Below are 11855 nucleotides of genomic sequence, written 5' to 3' on the forward strand. Positions count from 1 at the left end.
AAAACACAGCACTTAATGAGAGCCAGAAGGTTGAAGCTCAGCTTTATTCAGTTGAGGACAAACACCAGGGAGGGGCAGACACCGTTAGTAGGCCGTAACCAAAGTTGAAGGCCAAATGCAGTTTAATTTCTGATACTATAGGCCGAAAGCCAGAAGGTGGAAGCTCCGATTTAGACAGTGGAGGACAATTTGAATTAGGGACTGCAGACAGACTTAGTAGGCTGTCCCCTGTGGACCATGCATCCACCACATTAACCCATTGCGCCTTAATGAACACGTAATCTTCCATGGCCATGCCTACAGGTCCATGCATCTGTTGTCAGGTGCACCTTTGTACTCACAGATTGCCAGAGTGCATGGACAATGCGGTCTTTTACATGCTGGTGGAGGGTTGGGATGGCTTTTCTCGCAAAAGAAGTGTCGACTGGTTAGCTTGTAGTGTGGTACAGCGTAGTCCATCATGGCCTTATTAATAGTAAATAAAATATATAACTAGGCTCTATGAACTTTTAAATAGGTTCCAGGGGTACACGAGCAGCATTGGTGTGGTCAGTGGAGGAGTATTGCAAGTAGGGGCCGCAGACAGGCTAACAAAGGCCTAAAATAACAAACAATAGGCAGGCATGGCAGTTTAAAATCGGCTACATGGATACACAGGCAGGCACTCCAGGCAGCATTGTGGTCAGTGGAGGAGTATTGCAAGTAGGGGCCGCAGACAGGCTATCAAAGGCCTAAAATAACAAACAATAGGCAGGCATGGCAGTTTTAAATCGGTTACATGGATACACAGGCAGGCAGCATTGTGGTCAGTGGAGGAGTATTGCAGGTAGGGGCCGCAGACAGGCTATCAAAGGCCTAATATAACAAACAATAGGCAGGCATGGCAGTTTTAAATCGGTTACATGGATACACAGGCAGGCACTCCAGGCAGCATTGTGGTCAGTGGAGGAGTATTGCAAGTAGGGGCCGCAGACAGGCTATCAAAGGCCTAAAATAACAAACAATAGGCAGGCATAACAGTTTTAAATCGGTTACATGGATACACAGGCAGGCACTCCAGGCAGCATTGTGGTCAGTGGAGGAGTATTGAAAGTAGGGGCCGCAGACAGGCTATCAAAGGCCTAAAATAACAAACAATAGGCAGGCATGGCAGTTTAAAATCGGTTACATGGATACACAGGCAGGCAGCATTGTGGTCAGTGGAGGAGTATTGCAAGTAGGGGCCGCAGACAGGCTATCAAAGGCCTAAAATAACAAACAATAGGCAGGCATGGCAGTTTAAAATCGGTTACATGGATACACAGGCAGGCAGCATTGTGGTCAGTGGAGGAGTATTGCAAGTAGGGGCCACAGACAGGCTATCAAAGGCCTAAAATAACAAACAATAGGCAGGCATGGCAGTTTTAAATCGGTTACATGGATACACAGGCAGGCAGCATTGTGGTCAGTGGAGGAGTATTGCAGGTAGGGGCCGCAGACAGGCTATCAAAGGCCTAAAATAACAAACAATAGGCAGGCATGGCAGTTTTAAATCGGTTACATGGATACACAGGCAGGCACTCCAGGCAGCATTGTGGTCAGTGGAGGAGTATTGCAAGTAGGGGCCGCAGACAGGCTATCAAAGGCCTAAAATAACAAACAATAGGCAGGCATGGCAGTTTTAAATCGGTTACATGGATACACAGGCAGGCACTCCAGGCAGCATTGTGGTCAGTGGAGGAGTATTGAAAGTAGGGGCCGCAGACAGGCTATCAAAGGCCTAAAATAACAAACAATAGGCAGGCATGGCAGTTTTAAATCGGTTACATGGATACACAGGCAGGCAGCATTGTGGTCAGTGGAGGAGTATTGCAAGAAGTGTCTGACACAGTTAGTACTCCCAAAAAATAAATAGATGTTAATGTCTCGCAAAACAACTATAAATAAAAAAAAGGGTGGCATCCTTAGGTACAGGGGTGGGCTCATCTGCAGAGTTTATGACAAAGTAATTTGGCAGTAAATTAGTATTTACTGGTGTCAATATAGGACACTGACCCAGACTACTGTAACTATCATCATAGATGTCAACAAATTGGTATTGATTGTCAGTGCCAGGCATTGAATGATGTCAGCGCATAGACTAAACATTGGTGGAGCTGTGCGAGATAATTTGGCACGTGGTAGAGCACAGTTTCAGCTGGGGGGGGGGACTCTCTTGTGGCCGGCGGTACCGCCCCAGGGCCCCTCATGTTACAACGGTGTGTCTGACGTTGGGTGGGCACCACCACCGCCAGAGACACTGCATTGTACTATGAGGGACCCAGTGGCAGTGCCGTCGACCAAAAGCGAGCACACCCACCTCTTCTGACAAACAGCACTGTAACTAACGGGTGCTTGCGCCAAGTGTCGAGAGTGAGACAACGGCCCCGTGGGGGGAGTTTTCCCATTGGGGGAGGTGTAAACATGTCGTATGCTGGTCAAACAGCTGCTGCAAATTAAGAGATTTTAACACTCAGTAAGACCAGTCCACAAGCAAGACCTTTTTATAGGAAAGCTAGGTGTCAGCCGGGAAAGGTGGGGCAAAATAATTTGAAATCCAGGAGTGGTTCATTTTAATGAAGGTGAGATCATCCACATTTTGGGTAGCCACACGAGTCCTTTTTTCGGTTAATATTGAACCAGCAGCACTGAATACTCTTTCTGATAGCACATTAGCTGCTGGGTAAGCAAGCTCCTGCAACGCATATTCTGCCAATTCAGGCCAGGTGTCTAATTTGGATGCCCAGTAATCAAATGGGAATGACGGTTGAGGGAAAACATCAATAAGGGCTGAAAAATAGTTAGTAACCATACTGGACAAATTTTGTCTCCTGTCACTTTGAATAGATGCTGCAGTACCTGTCCTGTCTGCGGTCATTGCGAAATCACTCCACAACCTGGTCAGAAAACCCCTCTGTCCAACGCCACTTCTGATCTGTGCACCTCTAACACCTCTGCCCTGTAGCCCCCTGCAGCTCGTGTGAGAACCATCACCGGCGCTGTGTGCTGGGAATGCCTGAATCAAACGGTCTACAAGAGTAGCTTGTTTGGTTGCTAATATTTGTTCGAGGTTCTCATGTGGCATAATATTTTGCAATTTGCCTTTATAGCAAGGGTCAAGGATGCAGGCCAACCAGTAATCGTCATCGCTCATCATTTTAATAATGCGTGGGTCCTTTTTGAGGATACATAAGGCATAATCCGCCATGTGGGCCAAAGTTCCAGTTGGCAAATCTGCGGTTGTGCTGGTTTGATGGGCAATTACAGGCAAATCTACGTCACTTGTCTCTCTTACAAAAACAGAACCCGGCCTTGCAACGCCACTAAGTTCTGTTGGCCCAGGAGAAGCTTCCTCAGTAAAAAAGTACTCATCCCCATCATCCTCCTCCTCCTCCTCTTCGCCCGCTACTGAGTCCTCTACACGGCCCTGACCAGACAATGGCTGACTGTCATCATGCTTATTATTGCGTTGTCTGCACTAACCAGCCGTGTGCATTCCTCAAAACACTGAAGAACTTGACACAGGTCTTGTAGCTTCGACCACTGCACACCTGACAACTCCATGTCTGCCATCCAACTGCCTGCCCGTGTATCCTCCCACAAATACATAACAGCACGCCTCTGTTCGCACACTCTCTGAAGCATGTGCAGTGTGGAGTTCCACCTTGTTGCAACGTCGATGATTAGGCGATGCTGAGGAAGGTTCAAAGAACGCTGATAGTTCTGCATACGGCTGGAGTGTACAGGCGAACGGCGGATATGCGAACAAAGTCTGCGCACTTTGAGGAGCAGGTCGGGTAACCCCGGATAACTTTTCAGGAAGCACTGCACCACCAGGTTTAAGGTGTGAGCCAGGCAAGGAATGTGTTTCAGTTGGGAAAGGGCTATGGCAGCCATGAAATTCCTTCCGTTATCACTCACTACCTTGCCTGCCTCAAGATGTACAGTGCCCAGCCATGACTGAGTTTCTTTCTGCAAGAACTCGGACAGAACTTCCGCGGTGTGTCTGTTGTCGCCCAAACACTTCATTGCCAATACAGCCTGCTGACGCTTGCCACTAGCTGTCCCATAATGGCACACCTGGTGTGCAACAGTGGCAGCTGTGGATGGAGTGGATGTGCGACTGCGGTCTGTGGACGAGCTCTCGCTTCTGCAGGAGGAGGAGGAAGAGGAGGAGGGGGGGCGAACACCTACAGCCAACTCTTTCCTTGACCGTGGGCTAGGCAGAACTGTCCCAATATTGCTGTCCCCTGTGGAGCCTGCATCCACCACATTCACCCAGTGTGCCGTGATGGACACGTAGCGTCCCTGGCCATGCCTACTGGTCCATGCATCTGTTGTCAGGTGCACCTTTGTAGTCACAGACTGCCTGAGTGCATGGACGATGCGGTCTTTAACATGCTGTTGGAGGGCTGGGATGGCTTTTCTAGAAAAGAAGTGCCGACTGGGTAGCTCGTAACGTGGTACAGCGTAGTCCATCAGCGCTTTGAAAGCTTCGCTTTCAACTAACCGGTAGGGCATCATCTCTAATGAGATTAGTCTAGCAATGTGGGCATTCAAACCCTGTGTACGCGGATGTGAGGATGAGTACTTCCTTTTCCTAACAAGAGTCTCATGTAGGGTGAGCTGGACTGGAGAGCTGGAGATCGTGGAACTAGCGGTGGTGCCGGTGGACATGGGTGAGTGAGAGAGGGTTGGAGATGGTATTCTTGCCGGTGCCCTACATGCAGTGTTTCCTACTACTAACCTGGTGATTCCCTGACTGCTTTGGCCTGGCGACGAAAGCTTCACAGATACTGCAGGTGGTGTGGGAAATGGTCAGCTTACAGGGAGGGAAGGGATGTAGCGTTGCTGACTAGCTTCATTGGCCGAGGGTGCTGCAACCTTTAGGGACGTTTGGTAGTTAGTCCAGGCTTGCAAATGCATGGTGGATAAATGTCTATGCATGCAACTTGTATTTAGACTTTTAAGATTCTGACCTCTGCTTAAGGTAGTTGAACATTTTTGACAGATGACTTTGCGCTGATCATTTGGATGTTGTTTAAAAAAATGCCAGACTGCACTCTTTCTACCATCGGATACCTTTTCAGGCATTGCAGACTGAGCTTCTTTAACCGGATGGCCACGCTGTCCTCCAACTGGTTTAGGTTTTGCCACGCGTTTTTGGCCAGATACGAGCCCGGTAGATGGAACCTGTTGTGATGTTGATGCCTGCTGCGGCTCCTCCTCCTCCGCTTCAGAACTACTGCCGCCTGCACCCTGTTCCCCCAATGGCTGCCAATCGGGGTCCACAACTGGGTCATCTATGACCTCTTCTATGTTGTGTGCAACTTCGTCTGTGTCACCGTGTAAGCCGGTGGTATTGCGTTCGTGACGGAGCATCATAGTCTCCGCTGGTTTTGATTCTGCCTCAGTACACTGCGAGGGCAATGTTCTGGTCTGAGTCAAAGGAACAGCATAGTAATCTGGCTGTGGCTGTGCATCTGTGCACTCCATGTCCGATTCAACTTCTAATGGGCATAGCCTGTTAACTGTTTCACTGTGTAACCCAGGAACGGTATGTGTAAAGAGCTCCATGGAGTAACCTGTTGTGTCGACTGACGCATCCTTCACTGTTGTTTTTAGTGAAGGACACAAGGAAGCGACTTGTTCCTGACCGGGAGCATCCACTGACGATGCACTGCTCTGACATTTGGCACTTTCCGAGGAGGAGGCGAAAGAGTTAGAGGCAGAGTCAGCAATGAAAGCCAATACTTGTTCCTCCTGCTCCGGCTTCAAAAGTGGTTTTCCTACTCCCAGAAAAGAGAGCGTTCGAGGCCTTGTGTAGCCAGACAACGAACCTGGCTCAACAACTCGAGACTTAGGTGCTGTACTGCTTTTACCACGACCACCTGATGCTCCACCACCACTACCATCATTACCAGCTGACAATGACCGCCCACGGCCACGACCTCTTCCACTAGACTTCCTCATTGTTTGCAAAACGTAACCAAAGTAACGCTATTTGTTACTGTAAAACAACTTATCAGGTGAACTCAAACTTCTGTAGGATTTATATATACCTTTATAGGTGCCTGACACTGAAAGGAAAATCAGGCCCAATGTTACACACTAGGTTTTCTGTGCCCCAATAATTTGAGACAGATGGCACACACAGGACCAGCACTCAAGCAGAAATGCCAATCTTAATCTCCCACTATTTTTTTTTTTTTTCTGGGAGAATTTACCCTAAAAAAAAAAAAATGGCCAAGTATTACACAGTGTTTTTGGTGCCACACAATGACAGACAGATGCCACACACAGCAATGGCACGGAGGCAGACTTGCCAATATTTATCTCCCACTAATTTTTTTTTGGGAAAAGGGAGAATTTAGCCAAAAAAAAAAAAAATGGCCAAGTATTACACAGTGTTTTCGGTGGCACACAATGACAGACAGATGCCACACACAGCAATGGCACGGAGGCAGACTTGCCAATATTTATCTCCCACTAATTTTTTTTTTGGAAAAGGGAGAATGTACCCCCCCCAAAAAAAAAAATGGCCAAGTATTACACAGTGTTTTCGGTGCCACACAATGACAGACAGATGCCACACACAGCAATGGCACGGAGGCAGACTTGCCAATATTTATCTCCCACTAATTTTTTTTTGGGAAAAGGGAGAATTTAGCCAAAAAAAAAAAAAAATGGCCAAGTATTACACAGTGTTTTCGGTGGCACACAATGACAGACAGATGCCACACACAGCAATGGCACGGAGGCAGACTTGCCAATATTTATCTCCCACTAATTTTTTTTTTGGAAAAGGGAGAATGTACCCCCCCCCCCCAAAAAAAAATGGCCAAGTATTACACAGTGTTTTCGGTGCCACACAATGACAGACAGATGCCACACACAGCAATGGCACGGAGGCAGACTTGCCAATATTTATCTCCCACTAATTTTTTTTTGGGAAAAGGGAGAATTTAGCCAAAAAAAAAAAAAATGGCCAAGTATTACACAGTGTTTTCGGTGGCACACAATGACAGACAGATGCCACACACAGCAATGGCACGGAGGCAGACTTGCCAATATTTATCTCCCACTAATTTTTTTTTTGGAAAAGGGAGAATGTACTCAAAAAAAAAAAAAATGGCCAAGTATTACACAGTGTTTTCGGTGGCACACAATGAGAGACAGATACCACACACAGCAATGGCACGGAGGCAGACTTGCCAATATTTATCTCCCACTAATTTTTTTGGGGGAAAAGGGAGAATGTACCCCCCCCCCAAAAAAATGGCCAAGTATTACACAGTGTTTTCGGTGCCACACAATGACAGACAGATGCCACACACAGCAATGGCACGGAGACAGACTTGCCAATATTTATCTCCCACTAATTTTTTTGGGGGAAAAGGGAGAATTTAGCAAAAAAAAAAAAAAAATGGCCAAGTATTACACAGTGTTTTCAGTGGCACACAATGAGAGACAGATACCACACACAGCAATGGCACGGAGGCAGACTTGCCAATATTTATCTCCCTGCAGTTATCTCAGAAAAGTATGGCAGGCAGCTATAAAAAGGACTGCTGCACACAAAAGTGTGGACAAACACACAAGATAGCTGTGCGGAAAGGAAGGAAAAACTGGATTTGTGCTTTGAAAAAAGCAGTTGGTTTGCACAGCGGCGTACACACAGGCACAGCAACGCAGCTATCAGGGTCAGGGAGCCTTCTAGTGCAGCCCAATGAGCTACAGCGCTGAGGAAAAAAAAATGTAGCTTCCACTGTCCCTGCAATCAAAAGGTGGTGTTGGACAGTGGAAATCGCTACAGCACAAGTGGTTTGTAGCTTTATGTACCCTGCCTATCACTATCCCTGCTTCCGAAGAAGCTGCAGCAACCTCTCCCTACGCTCAGATCAGCAGCAGTAAGATGGCGGTCGGCGTGCATGCCCCTTTATAGCCCCTGTGACGCCGCAGAAAGCAAGCCAATCACTGCAATGCCCTTCTCTAAGATGGTGGGGACTGAGATCTGTGTCATCACGCTGCCCACACTCTGCATCCACCTTCATTGGCTGAGAAATGGCGCTTTTAGCGTCATTGAAACGCGACTTTGGCGCGAAAGTCGCGTACCACATGGCAGACCCCACACAGGGATCGGCTCGGTTTCATGAGACGCCGACTTTGCCAAAAGTCGGCGACTTATGAAAATGAACGATCCGTTTCGCTCAACCCTAGTAACAACATTTACATTTCCTTTTCTTTTACTTATTCCCATTCCTCTCATTTAATCATCTGCCTTTCCCTTTTTCTCTTACCTTTTCCCCTCTTTTTCCTTTTTTCTTCTTCTCCTTTTCCTTGTTTCCTATTCTCCTCTTTGTTTCAATTTTAATTCTTTTTTTATTCATTATTCCATACATTTTTTATTTCTCCATTTTTCATTTTTACCATTCTTTCATATTTTGCCTATTATCATATTCCTCTATATTTCATCTACTCTTTCATATTACCCTACTGTATATGTATGCAATGGATATCACCCATCTCAAGCATCCTCTCCCTCCTGTAATAATAAAGAATGTGTTAACCAGTTTCTTCTCTTTCTCCCCCCTAGAATCTATACTACCATATATTGTGGCACAAGCTATAGATCTTATTCACCAAGATGGCACCCTACCCTCTATATCCTTTAAATTCAACTATATAATCATTTCTTTATGTACACCGAGACTTTGTCAGAATTGTATTTAAAATGTTTTTTTTTTCTCTTTCTGTTTCTATTTTTGCTCTAACACAGATATATCTTGATAAAGGCCGGACTTAGGCCGAAATGTTGATTTAGCAATCTGAAATTCTTTGGCAACTTTACTTTTTTTGTCAAATAAACTTTCGTTTTTGCAACATATTTCTGAGTGCCGAAGTTTAACTATCGATAATGAAGTACAATATGTCACGAAAAGACATTCTCAGAATCAGTGGGATCCATTGAAGTGTTCCAGAGCTATAACCTCATAAAGTGACAGTGGTCAGAATTGTAAAAATTGGCCTGGTCATTAAGTACAAAATTGGCTCTGTCACTAAAGGGGTTAAAATACAGATATTGGCCAATTGTCAAAAACACACTGCATCTAAGAATTTTATATATATTTATAAATGTAAACATGTACATTACATAAAAATAATAAAGAGTGACAGCTCAATATTTATAGTGGGTTGTAAATGTCTAAATAACTTGGATGTTTCTTTCTTTCAGAATGTCTACAAGACTATTGACATTGATGATCCTACAACTCCTGGTCAAAAATAAGAATTTGAGAATGCCCGAGTCTTCCTACCTCGAATAGTGAAAGAGACTATTACATCCTAAAAATATAACGTAGAATTTAGAGTGATTCATCTGACTCCACAGGTTACACCTATCTGTATAAAACTGATGATAACCTAGTGAATTAATTAAGGTTATTGGGTGAAGAATACGCATGAATTTGCATGTAAAAAGTCTACAGCACAATGCAGTACCAGTTAGAGGGTATGTGTCAGTTAATTCAACCCTCCTAAGCTGTCTTTATGAGCATGCAGGTCATAGTAAAGTGAATAAAATGATACCTTGAAATCTGCGATCTGATGTCTTATTCCAGAGAAATCCACGATTTTCTTATAATATAAATGAGCTGTTCCAGGCTGTCAACTGCAAAATCCATGTGTAACACAAATCTGCTAACATATTTTAGCATAACACATGCATGAATATTAATATAGTATATAGTGATATTCTGCTTACAAAACATAAACAATACTAATAGTAACAATAATTCATGCATTTAATTTTAGATATTTCATACAATTTAGGGTTTGTGAACACAATTTTTTCTCAGTTGTATGCACTGTGAAACCCCCTGAACATATACATTTCTATGTAAAAATTATTTGCTGTTTATATGTTCAGTCTTTTGAACATCTTTTAATCACTCCAAGTTTGTAAGACTCAAGCGATTAAAATAAGTGACCAGACCATTCTTCAGGCATTTTTTGCTGTGGAGATGTGAATTGTCTATGCATCTTTTTGAATGTTTTTCCAATAGTTTCTTTATCATTGAACAAGGTAAAAAATGTCCAGAAAACCAGGGGCGGACATACCGCCAGTTCAACTGTTGGGGTGGGGCCCAGATGTGGAGGGGAGTGCTTGAAGGGGTGGCTAATAATGAGGGCAATCTGGCCAGTTGCTTGAAGCATGAGTTTTCGGGGGGCCCATGGTCAGAATGTCCTCATCGTTAGAGGTGTGCTGGCAAGAAGAGATCTTGAAGCTCCACTGCCTACAGTAGAGAATGCAAGAGTTGCCACGGGAATCCATTCTCAGCTTCCTGTCCGTCGCTCTGTGTGGCGCAAGCAGGCTCTCGCAGCGTGATGTCATTTAGAAAGTCCCTAGTAGCGTGTAGAAGACGAAAGAATTGATGCAATGAGGGAACACAAATAAATAAGCTTACTTCCCCGTCACACTGGGGAGACCATGGGGTGGGTGGCAGTGGGAGGGAAAGAGATGACAGGAGGCTTATAGTTAGAAGTGAGGGGAGATAGAGACAGAAGGCTTTACTAAACAGTGAGGGGGAAGATGGCGACAAGAGGCTTATAGTGAACAATGGAGGAGAGATGGTGACAAGAGGTGTCACGCCCAGAATGGTTGGCGTGGGCGTGCGGGGGTGTGGCCCCACTTTGCCACAGACCAGACTTCCCTGGAAGGGGCATAACTAAGTAGCTTCCTTGGTCTTTGCTGGAGCCTCTGATGGTGAGATCAGACTTGTGCAGCAGGTAGCTACCAGGTACCACCCCAGGGTGGTGTCTGGCTATGGCTGCTGATCCCACCGTGGAACAGAACATAGACAGGCAAGCGGGCACGGCTGGCACTCTGGCAGACAGGCGGGCACGGCTGGGACACAGGCTGGCAGACGGGTACAACAGAGACACTGGCAGGCGGGCACGGCTGGCTCTCTGGCAGGCAGGTATGGGTACTACAGATAAGAACCTGTTCAGACAGGAGGACTTAAGTAAGAATAGGTAGAGAAAGACCGCAAGAGCGGATGCAAAGCAAAAGCACAGCAGCTAGAGCCAAGAACAGAGACTCAGGAGGCAGAGCCAAGAGCTGGAGGCGGAGCCAAGTGCAGAAACGCAGGAGGTAGAGCCAAGTGCAGAAACGCAGGAGGCGGGGCCAAGTGCAGAAACGCAGGAGGCGGAGCCATGAGCAGGAGGCGGAGCCAAGTGCAGAAACACAGGAGGCAAGAGCAAGAGACGTAGAAATGCAAGGAGCAGAGCTAGGTAGAACCGCAAGGAGCAGAGCCACAGAGCGAGAGCTGAGTGGAGCCGCAGAGCAAGGCCACAGAGTGCAGAGCAAAGTCAGAGTGCAGAGCAAAGATACAGAGAGCAGAGCTGAGAGCAAAGCCATAGAGTGCAGAAATGAGAGCTGAGCAAAGTCAGAGAGCAGAGCTGAGTGCAGAGCAAAGCTACAGAGAGCAGAGCCGAGAGCAAAGCCACAGAGTGCAGAGCCAAGTGCAGAGCAAAGTCAGAGTGCAGAGCTGAGTGCAGAGCAAGACACAGAATGCAGAGCCCAGAGCAAAACCACAGAGAGCAGAGCAAGGTCACAGAATGCAGAGCAAGGAGCAAAGCAAGGTCGCAGAGAGCAGAGCCAAAAGCAGAGCAAAGCAAGACACAGAGTACGCACAGCAGGGAAAGGAAACCAAGGCAGGGATATAAACAGACACAGGAACAGGACTAGGCTAAGACAAATATATTTGAAAAAACTGACCGTCACATCCATACATAGACTAAGTGTGAACAGGTGCTGAACCTAGAGTAACCAACTC

General features: G+C 46.1%; 1 protein-coding gene across 2 annotated transcripts in view; it reads left to right on the forward strand.

The window, feature by feature from the left end:
- LOC143804781 (pecanex-like protein 2) overlaps positions 1–9674 on the forward strand; it is a 1087275-nt gene extending 1077601 nt beyond the window's left edge. For both annotated transcript variants that reach the window (XM_077283212.1, XM_077283213.1), the window contains one exon: positions 9254–9674. In XM_077283212.1, the coding sequence (XP_077139327.1) occupies positions 9254–9307 (54 nt within the window). In that variant the 3' untranslated portion in view covers positions 9308–9674. The remainder of the gene's footprint in view (positions 1–9253) is intronic.
- Positions 9675–11855: the final 2181 nt, after the last annotated feature.

Source organism: Ranitomeya variabilis, chromosome 2 (assembly GCF_051348905.1).
Source record: "Ranitomeya variabilis isolate aRanVar5 chromosome 2, aRanVar5.hap1, whole genome shotgun sequence".
NCBI lineage: Eukaryota > Metazoa > Chordata > Amphibia > Anura > Dendrobatidae > Ranitomeya > Ranitomeya variabilis.